Source organism: Stereum hirsutum, assembly GCF_000264905.1.
Source record: "Stereum hirsutum FP-91666 SS1 unplaced genomic scaffold STEHIscaffold_14, whole genome shotgun sequence".
Lineage (NCBI taxonomy): Eukaryota > Fungi > Basidiomycota > Agaricomycetes > Russulales > Stereaceae > Stereum > Stereum hirsutum.
In genome coordinates, this window is record NW_006763144.1 from 306,493 (window position 1) to 319,303 (window position 12,811).

Below are 12,811 nucleotides of genomic sequence, written 5' to 3' on the forward strand. Positions count from 1 at the left end.
ATCACCTGGACTGAATCACTGACGTAGCCTTGGCGGGAACGCGTTCTTTTTGGAGCTTTTTCGTCTATGCACACGGAGGCCATGCCGCCGAAACTTTTCAGAGGTATATATACCTCATCTTCTTCGGTGAGAATTTACTCACCGTCTCGTACGACACCCACCGAGATCCCGCCCATATTCTATCCCCAAAAGAAATCGCCGCTGAAATATCGTCATGGTAAGTGGCATGGGCGGTTTCTGAACGGGAATATGTGTTTGACTAATGCTTTGGACTGTATACAGGGATCCATATTCTCAGCTATCGGCAGTGCCATCAACTCCATCATCAGCGCCATCGCGAGCGTGATTGAGACAGTCATTTCAGCCATCGTGACCGTGAGTGTTCCCTCCGAGCTCCAAAACTTCCTTGCAGTTATTCTGTCGCAGTGGTCTCAGTGTCGGATACTAACGTGGTATGATTTATGTGCTTGGACAGGTCCTCGTCGCAATCTGGAACTGCTTCATGGACATCATCTGCTGCCGTTGTGGTTCTCGCAGAGGAGGGGCAGCAACGGTCTAACCCCGACTTTCGACGCTCCGCTCACTCAATTTCCATACTGAGAGAGCGTCGGAGGCCATGACTTCATTCCATATTACCCTTCACCCTTCACCCTTGGCCACCTTAGATCCCCTTTACCCATTGCACGCCCTTGACCACAAGGTTTCCTTATGCCTTCACGAACTCGCACGCTTTATGACCGAGAAGTTTACCTCTTATTTATTATCTCGGATTGTAGCTTCTTCTTCTCCTGCCTCGCCTCCTCTTGTCTCGTCGTTTGTTCCTTGCTATCTGTTCCGAGTCTTCGTACCTTACTTCTGTCCGTACGGGCTACATGACGCAAAAAAAGTATCATCGTCTGAATCTCAATTTTCGTGGGTTTCGTTTCAATGCGGTGACTCTACGTTTCGTGCAATCTGCTCGTGGTTAGACCAGGAGCTATCAGCCATCGGAAAATCAGTGACAGGACATGAACGCAACCCTATCATCAAGCACCACCATCATTGGCATCATTTCACGATCACGGAGTGAAGAACAGTGGCGCGCAGATCCGACTACTAGCGTTGGCTGACACTTGTTTCGAGTAGTTGAACCTACTACGCACGGGCTTGTGGCGTCGATGCCAGTGTGGAAGTTGGCACCCCAGGTCACTCATGATGCATGATGACTCGAACGACGAGTCAATTTTTTAGTAACAATTGCGGAAGCTCAAGGTATTACCACCTATAAACCAACCAAAACGAACGAACGTGGATACATCGAATATACAATATATATACTGTAAATGTAGGTTAGTAGATGGGTAGGTAGGCTGGAAGGCTGAAGCTGAATATGCAGCCTATGTAGTTGAGCTGCAAGCACTGAGATGGATGAATGGTGAATATTGACAATACGGAAGTGTGTATTCTAGAGGTGATGTCAGTCGATGAATGAGTTGTCAATGAATGGGTGAGTCAGACGAGAGCGAGAGAATAAGAGAACAAGAGAACAAAGGGATAGGAATGGTCATGGTAATTGGTCTATGATGCATGCAGGCTAGAGATGAGTACGATGCGACAAATATAGAAGCTGCGTAGGGTAGGTATGTATCGAGAATGTTGAAGGGAAGGGGATCCTTTGGACGGTACGAGGAGGTTGGCCAGGTCCGAGTCAGTGGAAGAGATAAATAAAGGCAGAATTGTTGGTGAGTGGGCGAACGATGGATGGTGAGCACAGATGAATGAATTGGTCAGAATGAGGAAAAAGCATGAGTTAATGAGTGACAACGTACGAACCAGATGGAAACAAAAAGGAAAAGATCGAGTAAAACAAAGAGGTAGAATGAGTGCAATGACGACTAAAGTATAACCGACCAAAAGATGTCCGAATACCATCCATATATGACAGAAGAAGAAGATGGAGGAAAAGCGCGAAACTAAAAACACACCACAATCCCACACCTGTGCCACACTCACCGACCGATCAACCATCCCGATCACAACCTACTTCTTCCGTGCAAACAACCCCGGCTTCTTCTGCAACTTCGCCCCCTTCTCCTTCCCATCCCCCACATGAAAGAAGGACTTCAAATCCGGCTCCGACTTTCCCGCTGCACCCATCTGCATCATTCCACCCGCTGACGGCGGCGACGGTAGCTGAGACATCGCAGACTCCTGCGTTCCGGGCCTCGAACTTCCTCCACGTAGTCCAGCGCCCATAGATGGCCTTCTAGGAATCGTGGCTGATTGCGGAGTCTGAGGTTGGGATGGATGTGGATGCGATCTTCCTGTCTTAAAAAGCACACGACCGAAGCCCATACCCATGGGTGATGCAGCAATACCATACGTCGACACACTGTCAATCGTCGAACCTGTCCCCGGTCTCGCAGACGTCGACGACGACGAAGGGCGACTGTCGTCAGGTAGGTGGAGATGTCTACTACCTTTCGACAATGATGTTGCCGTAGTTGCCTTTGTCGAAGTCGAGTTGGACTGCGAGTTTGAGTCTTGTGAGTTTGACTGACTCGAGCTTCCCTGGGACGAGGGCTCTTCCCTCTTCACTCTGCCGCGATCAGAAGATTTCTTGTTATCTCCGCCACCAACGAGCAAACCATACACCTCCTTCTCCAACTGCTTCATCTCCGCCTTTCGCATTGCCTTCTGTCTCGCTTCCATCTCGGCTGCAGAAGCGGACGTCGATGTTGAACCTTTCAGATTGCTAGTCGACTTCGAAGCCAGTGAGGGTCTAGGTTTGGACGATGACAGTCGACGCAGGAAGCGGGACTCGGCGTCCGTGGCGGGGGCGGAGAGTGGAACTGTAGGGGCTTTGCGTGGGGATTCGAACGCGTGAACGTCCTCAGACCCGAGCCCTTCAAGCCCGGCACCTGTAGGACTAGAAATGCCACCCCGCTGCGAGGGATTCCGCACCAGAACGGGCGCCGAGATGGGTTCCGACAATAGTCCGACTTTCAGCGCACGTCGTGTGGCGTTCCCGAGGTCAGGACTTCCACTGGCATTCGAACCCGTACCGGCCGAATTAGGTGGACGAGAGAAATAATCCGCGCCTTCATTCAGGGACAACATCGGAGGGGGACGGGCTGAAGTCGACTCTCTTCGATCTCGGGCGGTCGCAGGTGAGGCTACGTGCTGGCGGCGAAGGGAAGCATAGGATGCGTCCTGTGGTGTGGCCCAAGGTGCGATCTCGCGAATGGCGGCAGCAGACCCGGTAGAACGGGACGTCGATGCGGCAGAAGATCCTGAAGGATTGCGTTCGATGGCTCCGGAAGCTTGAGGATGAGCGTGGGCAAGGGCTGGTGAGGGTGTGGAAGCGAGTCTGTGTCGAGTAGCGGGTGATGCGGGGCCAGAGTTAATCGTCCAATCCTGGCTCAACCTCGACTTCTTCAACTTGCCATCGTGTTCGGCGACGGTGTGTTTTTGTACAGCGGGTGACGACCAACCACCGAACGCATCTGCAGTCGAGACATACTCGTTCGAACCTTTGCTCGATCCAGGTCTAGACCTCCCCGAGCCTAAGCTACCCTCCCTAGCATCGTCCATCCTGAACTCGCTATACATCCTATTCACGAGATGATTCGAGTCTGCTGCGCCAGAATGAGGAAGTGGAGACTCGTCATCCGACCTGCGTGCCTTTAGATCAGGGTGCATCGGCGGTCCCTTCGATATCTGCGCAAGAGCAAGGTGGGGCGGTTGGTGGGCATAATTTCCTTGGTGCGGGCGAGGCGGTACGAAAGCACGAGAATGCGAGGCGGACATAGACGTAGAAGCCGATTGTGGCTGGTGCGACGCTCTCCTCCCCTCCGGCCGCCCACCCAGCAACTCAGGGGTACTCTTCATCCTCCTCGGCGAAGCCGACTTTGGGCCATCCAGAGCCATTAATGAAGCCGAATAAAATGCGGTGGGACTACCTGCAGGATCGGCCCAGTTACCATCTTCTTCGTCTTCCTCCGGCACAATGTCATCCAGTCTAGCACTGGCGATATCATCCGGTGAAGACCTCGCGGTCAGATCCCTCGACATCAGCTGCGGCGGACTGAGCAACGATGCCTTCGATCCCGTAGGGTTCAACGGACTCGATCTGATCCCTGCCGAAGCCATGCTACTTGGACCAAAGCCAGCACCCTGCATATCATCCATATGGACCGTACAGCTTTCGTTCCGCGCTGTATGAGTGGGGAAGAACGAAGACCTGTCGAAATCTTGGCTCATCCCGCTACTGCTCAAGTCCAGGAAATCGGGGACAAGGTCGCGCAGTGCGTCGGCGTCGGCGTCATAGTCGTCTGCGTGGGTGGAGTTGGTGTATGGGTTGTGAGAAGACGAATCGTAAGGTGGAGAGGTAGGATATTCGTCCTCGGGATATTGGGATGGGATGGGACTCAGTGGTACGAAGGATCCCTGATGGTGCCGATGGTGGGTACGGATTGAAGACGGCGCCGACGACAAAGAAGACGAGGAGGACGAGGACGATGATGGGATGTGGCTCAGAGGACTGAGATGTGATGCAGATTGGGATGAAAGGGCATAGGAAGATGCAGATGGGGAAGGCCCGGAGAGCGAGGAGCGAGGGCTGGGCCTTCGGTCTGGCAAAGGAAGGACAGCTTCTTCCTCATCCTCGTCAATAAAGTCACGAGATGCAGGGAAGGCCGAAGGGACTGGCTGAGAAATGGGTGGAGCGAACGAAGGCGGAGGTCTATGTCTCGGTGGTGGTCTACTGAGTGGTAATAACGACACCTTCCGGTCATCCCTCGACAAGACCTGCTGTCCCTCCTCGTACTCTTCCTCGTCATCACTGTCACGACTGCTCATGTCGAACAGCGATGATTCCCTCTCTTGCAGACCCCTAATCACAGCCGCCACCGCGTTCGGCGTGTCAGGCTCACTCGGCGGCAACGCCCCGCCACCATTCGTATTCGCCACCTGCACCGACCTCCTACTGTCAAACTTCGAGGCGCTGAAACCGGTAGGACCAGGAAGAGGAGCCGTCGCGAGCGCAGGTGATGGTGCGCCATACGCATCCAAATCGAATCCATAGCTGTCCTCTGTATTGGGCGATTCAGGCATGACGACCGCCGACTCCCTCGACTGTCCGAATCCAAAGTCCACGTTGAGCGCATCTCGGGAATGACGTGCCCGTATCCGTTCGCGAGACTCTTGCGACCTCAGGCCTCCTACGAGTGCGGACAATCGGGATGTCGAACGCATTGGATCGAGTGAAGAGTTCGTCGAAATCAAATCTTCTCGGGAGTCCTTCGACCGCAGACCATCCCTCGAATCCTTCGTTCTCAAAAACTCTCTCGATCCCTTCGCCTTCAACCCTCCCAAATTCGAATCAACCTTTGGTGTCGGGCTGGGACTCGACCGCAAATGATCCCTTGAAACCTTCGACCTCAACGCGCTCAAGGCCCTCGCGAGATGACTCTCCGCCTTACTCCTCGTGGTAAAATCTCCCGAGCTCAGACTGCTCACGCTAGCATGTCCGCGACTGTGTAATGATCTGAGGTCGGACGATTGGGATGGCGAAGGCGAGTGCGAGTGTGAAGGAGGTCGTGAATGGGAGTGGGAGTTAGAGCGAGAACGGGAGTTCGAGGTCGAAGTTGAGTGGGAATGTGTGCGGGAGTGCGGTTGCGAGTATGAGTGCGAAGGAGAGTCGTCTGGACGAGAGACAGATATCGCGAGTGATGGTGGTGGATTGACGCTGAGATCAACGGCGTTCGGAGCTGAGGTCGACGACGACGGATGCAGATACGGCTCGGCATAGGGCCCACGCCTTCTCCTCTCATGCTCATCCTGATCCTCAGACCTCGATGCATCGAACCCTCCAAAACCAGAACCATCCGGCGTAGGCGGGAAAGAATCGATCGCATCCTGAAGCGTCAGGGCTCGTGAACTCTCTTCCTCGTCTTCATCGAAAGGTTCACGTTCGTGCCGGAAAGACTCTGCGCGTTGACGGAGAAAAGTCCGGTTTGCCTCAAGTTCTTCGGGGGAGATGGGTGTGGATGGAGGCGGGGATAGGGGCATCGAGCGAGGGTCGGGGATGTGGCGCACTAACATGTGATTTCGAAGTCAGTTTTCGGCGATTTTATTGGTGAAGTAAAATAGTCTACTCACACTGAGATGTAGACGAAGATGCTCGAAGACGTTGCCGGTGCAACAATTCTTCGCTATCGACGTGAGACCTTTCATCCTCCCGGTCTTGTGATGTTAAGGACTCAAAATTGGGTAACCGTCCACGCCTAGAGATCACACTAGCCGGTGGAAGAATACCGGGGGTTTGAGGGAGTGGTGGGGTATGCGGTAGAGCATGGTTTGGTGAATGGGTTTGATGGTGGCCTTTGGAGAGCGTAGAAAACCCGGAGGTATGCGATGTATGTGTGGACGTCGGGGAAAGGATATGGTGTGAGGAAGACGTCGGCGAGGTGCTGCAAAATCACAATACACGGTAAACGGGTTTAGATCAGCAATCCTGCCCGACTCAAGTCATAGCGAGAACGCACCTCCCAGACGTCATCGTATCCTGCGACAACGGACGCTCCAGCCGCGGCCGCGATTGTGAAGAGTGCGAAGACAACGACTTTTGATGTGACTGTGAGCCGGACCGTGAACGCGAGGGATAGGCGATCTTGATGGTGTGCGTGTTGGTCATTGGGTCGTAGTGTTCCGTGACGAGTTCAGGATACCTGTAGTATTGCAAGGTCCAAGAAATCAGATTCGGGTCCAAATCCGGAGGTGTATGGTTACGGAGTCAGGTCGCAAATGCAGGACACAGGAAGATGGTGGTAAGGGAACAAGGAACGAGCAAAGGAGGGAGGGAGGGGGTCGGTCACGGTGAGGCGAGTCGACGAAGGCCGTATCACGAGATTGCCCTAGCGAGCGAAGGGAAGAAGAGAAGAGCTGCTGTTCGGTCGGATGGTAGGAGGCGGACCGCCGAAAAAAAGGGGCGGCGGGATAAACTAAGGATACAGCAAAGTGCCCGTAGCGAAGTACGACGCGTTAGAAGAAAGAAGACACTTTGAAAGTTCAAGCATGATGCGCGAACTTTGCGAGGCGATGCACGTAGATTGTGAGGGGTAAAAAATTTGCGAGACGTTTAGATCGAAAGTAAGAGGTGCGCAAAGATAGAGGGAGGCCAAAGATAGCGTGGTTTGGTATGATGAAGATCATGATGCATGGTGCGGTTTCGCGATATGAAACGAAATCGTGCGTATGATGGATGATCGTGGGATGAACATGGAACATCAATACATCATGCATCAACACTGAAGCTGGTGTAATCCAAGGATTGTCTCCTCCGCTTCCGCAACATGATGCATGATGCACACCAAAAAAAAGACGACAGACAAACGCCACGATATCGAAGTAGAAAAATGAAATAGAAAGGTACGCACTTCTTGATCAACGACAACGGATCCAACGGGGCATCGTCATCCTCTTCTTCTCCTCTCTTCGCCTCGTCTACCCAATCACCTCCTTTTCCACTCTCGCCACGTAACCCCTGTCTTCCCTTCTCGCCACTTAAACCCCCTTTATTACCCTCAACACCCATCTTCTCGTACTTGTCGCCGCCATTCAACCGCTCTTCATCCCTGCCTCCCTCCAAGCGCCTTCTCATTTCCTCTTCCTCTGGTACCATTCCCATGCGCATTTCCATCTCAGTTTCCATCCTCCCCTCTGCTTCCATAGGCGTCACAGGCTCCATAAACGAATCCTTGTTACTGATATCGTTGACAGATGGTGATAGCGAAGGAGATGCCATTGGCATGAGGAAGGATGTCGAGGCTTGCTCCGGCTCCCTGTCATATGCATAGTGGTGCTCGTCCTCGTGCTCCGGTATAAGAGCTACACGCGGAGGGACCGACTTCGTCTGGTTGACCGAATGCGAAAGACGCGAACTCGGATGCGACTGTGTAGATGATTGGACAGGTGCTGCGGCGAACGCGAGTTGGGATAGGTGTGACGAAGGGTGGGGAAGGCCTGTGGTAGTTGGTACATGTGGAAAGTCGTGTAGATTCGCGAGGAGGTCTTCGACGCTCGAGGAAGAACTGTGAACACGTTCAAGTAAAGCAGGCGGTTCAGAATCAAAGGTACGGCGGGCGATAAGGATACTTGTGCACGTTCGCATATGACTTGGCGAGACATCGCATGCAGTGCGACGCTGCCTCAGTCCGGACTCCGTAGTCGGCAAAGAGGTAAAGGCGCCGGTGCGAAGAGGACAGAATCATTGACGTAGAATGGAGGACTCACAAGACAGAATACGTCGACTCCCTGTCTCCCATTCCTGCTCCTGCTCCTGCTCCCGACATGACGGCTGGCTCGGCAGGCCAAGAAGAAGCTTCGGTCGCGTGCTACTGCGTCGCAGCACGACGACAATAATGAATACTTGAAATAAGCAATGAGTACGCGTCGGCGTCCTGCGTACCGGCGTAGAAGTTGTCGTATAGGTGGAGGGCGACGACGACAAGGAAGAGAACGAAACGAGAGAGGGAATAACCGAAGTGCGGACTCGACCCAAAACGGGGCTCGCGTACGAGCGGCGGAGAGATCGAGGACTGGGTAGTACGACGAGCTTTTTTTGGCTCGAGGATCGAGGAATTATGAAAGAAAAGATCGAGGTCGATTGAGTGGGTAAGGTTGACTGACAGATGTTCAGTTATAGCCCATGCCACTTGACGAGTATGGCCAGACAAATCCTGCGATCCGATGCTGTTTTTTACGAGATACTGGGCGCTCCGTCGTGCAAGACCGACTGAGCGAAAGATTCAGAAATACTAAGAGTTGTGGAGACCAAAAAAGGGAGAGACAAAGACAAGGAAAGGGATAAACGAGGACCGAGAAAAGGAAGGTTATGGTTTGGAAGGAAGAGATATTGCCTGCATGAATGCGTTGTTGGCGGCCATGGCATAAACATAAACTGCGCCCGGCTAGGCCCAGCCAAGAAGAACGATGTTCGCCGTCCCTGGACCGTTCGTGGCCGTTCTGTTGTGGGGTCGTTTCTTCCGTCAGCCTGCCTTTCGTAGACCGAACCTGCTCGTCTTGTTCCGTAGTTGCCTAGGTAGCAGGTCCGAACTTCGTCACGGTAAGTAGGCTCCAAACGAGCTCCATATGTCGCAAGTCAGTCTGCATATGGGCCTTCACTGCTTCTCTCGTTTTCTCGGGGCCGCGCGTATCCGTCTGATGATGTTGAATGAACGAAGCTATCGCGAGAAAGTCGAGAAAAATGGGCGACAAACAAGATCTCACACAGTTCGAAGCGAAGCTGAGCGTCAGGCGCTCATAGGCGCTCATGAGCTCATCCTTCTTCGCATCAAAGCGCTTCGGGAATTCACCGCTCGGGATGTCCATATCGAACCACAGATACGGGACGTCCTCATTTCCTGCACAATAAATTCCGACCGACCGACAGCAACTCCCGTTGAGTCGCCGCCGCCGGTATTTCCTTGGCGTCATGGGGGCGGATAAAGCGGATACGTCTGCCTAACGACACACATTGGTACCGACAAAGTTGGTGTGAATTTGTGACATAACTTTCGGATGGAATAAGACGGAGCACTGTATACCGCAGCAAGTACTTACTGCTGGCAGGGAACTATAGGGCACCATTGGTTCCCACCATAGGAATGAAGCTGAAAGTTATATTGCTGGCGCAAGACTGCCGCAGTCGACCAAGTAATCAACGCCTCGCCCTCATGTTTGATTGGCTTAAGTATTACCGCATGCTGATGCTGATGCTTGGCTTCCAATCCATGCTGATCGCAGTAAAGTACTCCGATCGACATGAATTCACATTTGCCGCAGGTTTATAGAGCAATTCGGATTTAACGGCCCCCATAGCAGTGAGTGTGAAGATTTCCCAGAAACATACCGTATCGAACAAACAGGCTTGAGGACACGTAATATTTATTCGCACCTCGTTCTTTCATGCTCAGGCTCAAGGTCGAGGCTCGAGACGGTGAATTTAATCTCGCGAATCCGTGAGTCCGTCGAAGGGTCCAGCACTTCGGCGCCCATTTCCTAGTTAGTGCCACATCGACTTTGCCACCTTCCGTTTCGAGTCAACTTCAAGTCGAAACCATACACTTCGAGGCCCTGAAACGGCACAACTGGACCAACTTGATGCCTCTCGAGCCCCAGAACCGAAAGTACAACAATACAAACGTCTAAATCTCAGTAAACCATACATCGACGTATTAACCCAAGCGAGAGGCCCGGTCCGCCTCACGCCAACGCGCCCCTGTCATAAAGAAAAGTATGCCAGTCAGTGAGGAGCTCAGAGACAGCCATCAGAGTTAACAAGGCGAAGCCAAAAAATCGATGGGACCTGGAGGAGGATGACCAGGGGGAAAAAGATGAAAGCAGACGTACATAGGGTCCCAAGGCGCGAGCACCGTCTTCTCTCCGGACTCGAACACCTTGACGAGGTCCTTGGGCGCCAAAGCCTTCGGCACGACGACCTGGTAGACAAACCTACACACCATCAAATGAGCAACCATTACAACAACAATGCAGATCACAGTATATCATAAAGAAGGGCCAGGGATAAGAACGGAGACGCGCAGGGAAGAAACACGCACTGCTCGAACCACCGATCCGTCATCACGAAGTACCCCTTCTCACCCGCCGTCTCGCCCCACGAATTCTCGACCTTATACCTCACCGGCCTTCCCGTCTTCGAGTCGAGGTGGACGCCGGAGATGACCATCGCGTGCGTCATCTGGGATTCACCGGTCTGGAGCCGTTCGGCTTTGGTCAGGTTGAGGGTGATGTCGAATGCGTTCTGTGGGTCGCGACGCGATTCACATCAGCATTGTAGGGGAAAAAATTAAGGTATATTGTGGAGTTCGGAGAGGAGACGAACGTTGTAGTCGTAGAGATCGGTGTCCATTATTCCCGCAACGCGCTCAGAGAACTGTCCGACGTCACAGCCGAAGAAAACGGGCTGGCCTGCCTTGATCATCTACTCTTATGCAGAGTCCCGATCAGCGTGCTGTAGCAGGTAGCAAAAATCAACAATCGCGAAATTGGACGAACCTTGACGACTGCATCCTTCAGGACTTCCGCTTCAGTGTTCACATCTATAAAAAATGTCGAATGGCACGGGCATTAGTGCTCTCCGCCAAGTGACACGATGGTACCGATGTAAGGGTACGCACAGAGCACGGGACGACCACCCCAGACGTTCCCGAGCTTGTCGACAGTGTAGAGCTTCGAGTATTCGTTTCTCGGGTCGTTGATCAACGAGAACGAATCCACGACCTATCATGTCACACGATCTTAGTTCGCAGTCCGACGGAACGAGACATGCGCAATAACTGACCGGGTACTGTTTGTTCGTGAAGGTCTATTCATAGTAATCGGTTCGTCAGTCAGCTATCAGTTCCGCTCCACTTCTACCTCGCGATACCGCCCTAAAAGCGTTCACGAAAAGACCGAAAACAGAAACGGACCTTGTAGAACTCCCTAGGGGTACCCTCCCAAGTCCCCGCCTTCCCATCCTTATCATAGTAATCCCACACAAACTTCCCATCCGGCGATGGAGGCGCACCCAACGTCGCGCTCATGACCGTATAGATCTCTTTCACAAGCTCTTCCTTCTTCGAGCGCACCGTTGACAGGATGTCTGCTTCCGACAGGTTGGAAGTGGAGCGGAGAGATGAGATGAGACGACGGAGGACGAGGGCGTGTTCGCGGAGTTTGGTTTGGAGGAGGGTGTTGAGCGGGGAGGAGACGGTTGCGTGGGTTGAGTCGGGGTAGTTGACTTGGGGGAGCATGCCGTAGGTCTGTTTGTCCCGCACTGAGTCTATGTATCAACCTTAGATGAAGTTGAAAGTGTGCGAACCTCGAGAAGGTTGACGACCATGTCCCATTGACCACCGTCGCTGATCAAGTCGCCAGCAAGGTGGGTGATGAGACGGTCGTCGAGGGGAAGGTCAGAATGTTGAATGGACAGCTCGAGATAGTAGTTCGATTTGTTCAGTTTGTCCCAGAAAAAGAGATAAGCCTAACAGCAGCGCACATTAGCATATCAGCCATGCTATCTATCCAAAGCTCGCCGTAGATGAAATCAGCAGAGAACTCGCCCACCTGCGACAGCTCAAACTCCTTCAAGTTCAACTTCTTCATAACCTGGTACCTCAACACATTCGTCGTCGCGAACAACCAACACCTCCCACTCGACCTCTGGTTCGTCACCGGGCTCGTCTTGAACTCCAGCTCGGTATTGAACACATGCTGGTCCAGGATCTTCGCGTCACGGTTTATCAGCGCAGATCGGATGTCACTGTGCGCGAGGATAGTGCGCGCGAGCTTCGTCTTGGGATCGGAAGAGGCTGCGTCTTCCCAATCGGCGATGCTCGCGAGTGCGAGTGAACCGTCGGCGGAAATGGGGGCACGAGCAGTAGCCTGTGATTCAGTCGACTTGGTTGAAGCAGTGCCGCTCATCACAGAGCGTTTCTCATCGAGCTGGTCGACAGCTGGGACGGTTGGCTTGGAAGGAGTAGAGCCCATGGTGAAATGGTCAAGTCCCGAGTAACGATGTACGTGGTGGGGGTCAGTCAAGACTGGCTGGCACGACGTGTACCTTGCCCGGCAGTATTTATATGTCACACTCACGGGCAGTATAACGGGTACCCTCTCGGTTCCTGTCGGGGACAGACCGCTCGAAGGGGGTGCATGTGTGGCAAAGTCGTGTGGAGGATCAAGATAAGGCTTATTGCGCCACAAATGGTCTCTTACGCGTGCCACTCGAACCGGAACGGCTCGCATCCGAGAGAGATCAGATTAG

At 53.1% G+C, this 12,811-nt stretch overlaps 2 protein-coding genes across 2 annotated transcripts; both read right to left on the reverse strand.

The window, feature by feature from the left end:
- Positions 1-1,351: 1,351 nt before the first annotated feature.
- On the reverse strand, positions 1,352-9,291 carry STEHIDRAFT_141375 (uncharacterized protein). The gene is made up of 5 exons (XM_007307865.1): positions 8,275-9,291; positions 7,419-8,072; positions 6,528-6,710; positions 6,142-6,452; positions 1,352-6,077 (listed from the first exon to the last, which is right to left on the reverse strand). The coding sequence occupies exons 1-5, from the start codon at positions 8,331-8,333 to the stop codon at positions 2,020-2,022; spliced, it is 5,265 nt and encodes a 1,754-aa protein (XP_007307927.1). The 5' UTR covers positions 8,334-9,291; the 3' UTR covers positions 1,352-2,019.
- A 743-nt stretch (positions 9,292-10,034) lies between these two features.
- On the reverse strand, positions 10,035-12,688 carry STEHIDRAFT_141376 (peptidase C1B bleomycin hydrolase). Its single transcript, XM_007307866.1, has 10 exons — positions 12,112-12,688; positions 11,867-12,028; positions 11,475-11,807; positions 11,345-11,368; positions 11,181-11,283; positions 11,059-11,102; positions 10,886-10,984; positions 10,602-10,804; positions 10,393-10,494; positions 10,035-10,261 (listed from the first exon to the last, which is right to left on the reverse strand). Exons 1-10 carry the CDS (start codon positions 12,532-12,534, stop codon positions 10,246-10,248), a joined length of 1,509 nt encoding a protein of 502 aa, XP_007307928.1. The 5' UTR covers positions 12,535-12,688; the 3' UTR covers positions 10,035-10,245.
- Between the last annotated feature and the right edge of the window lie 123 nt (positions 12,689-12,811).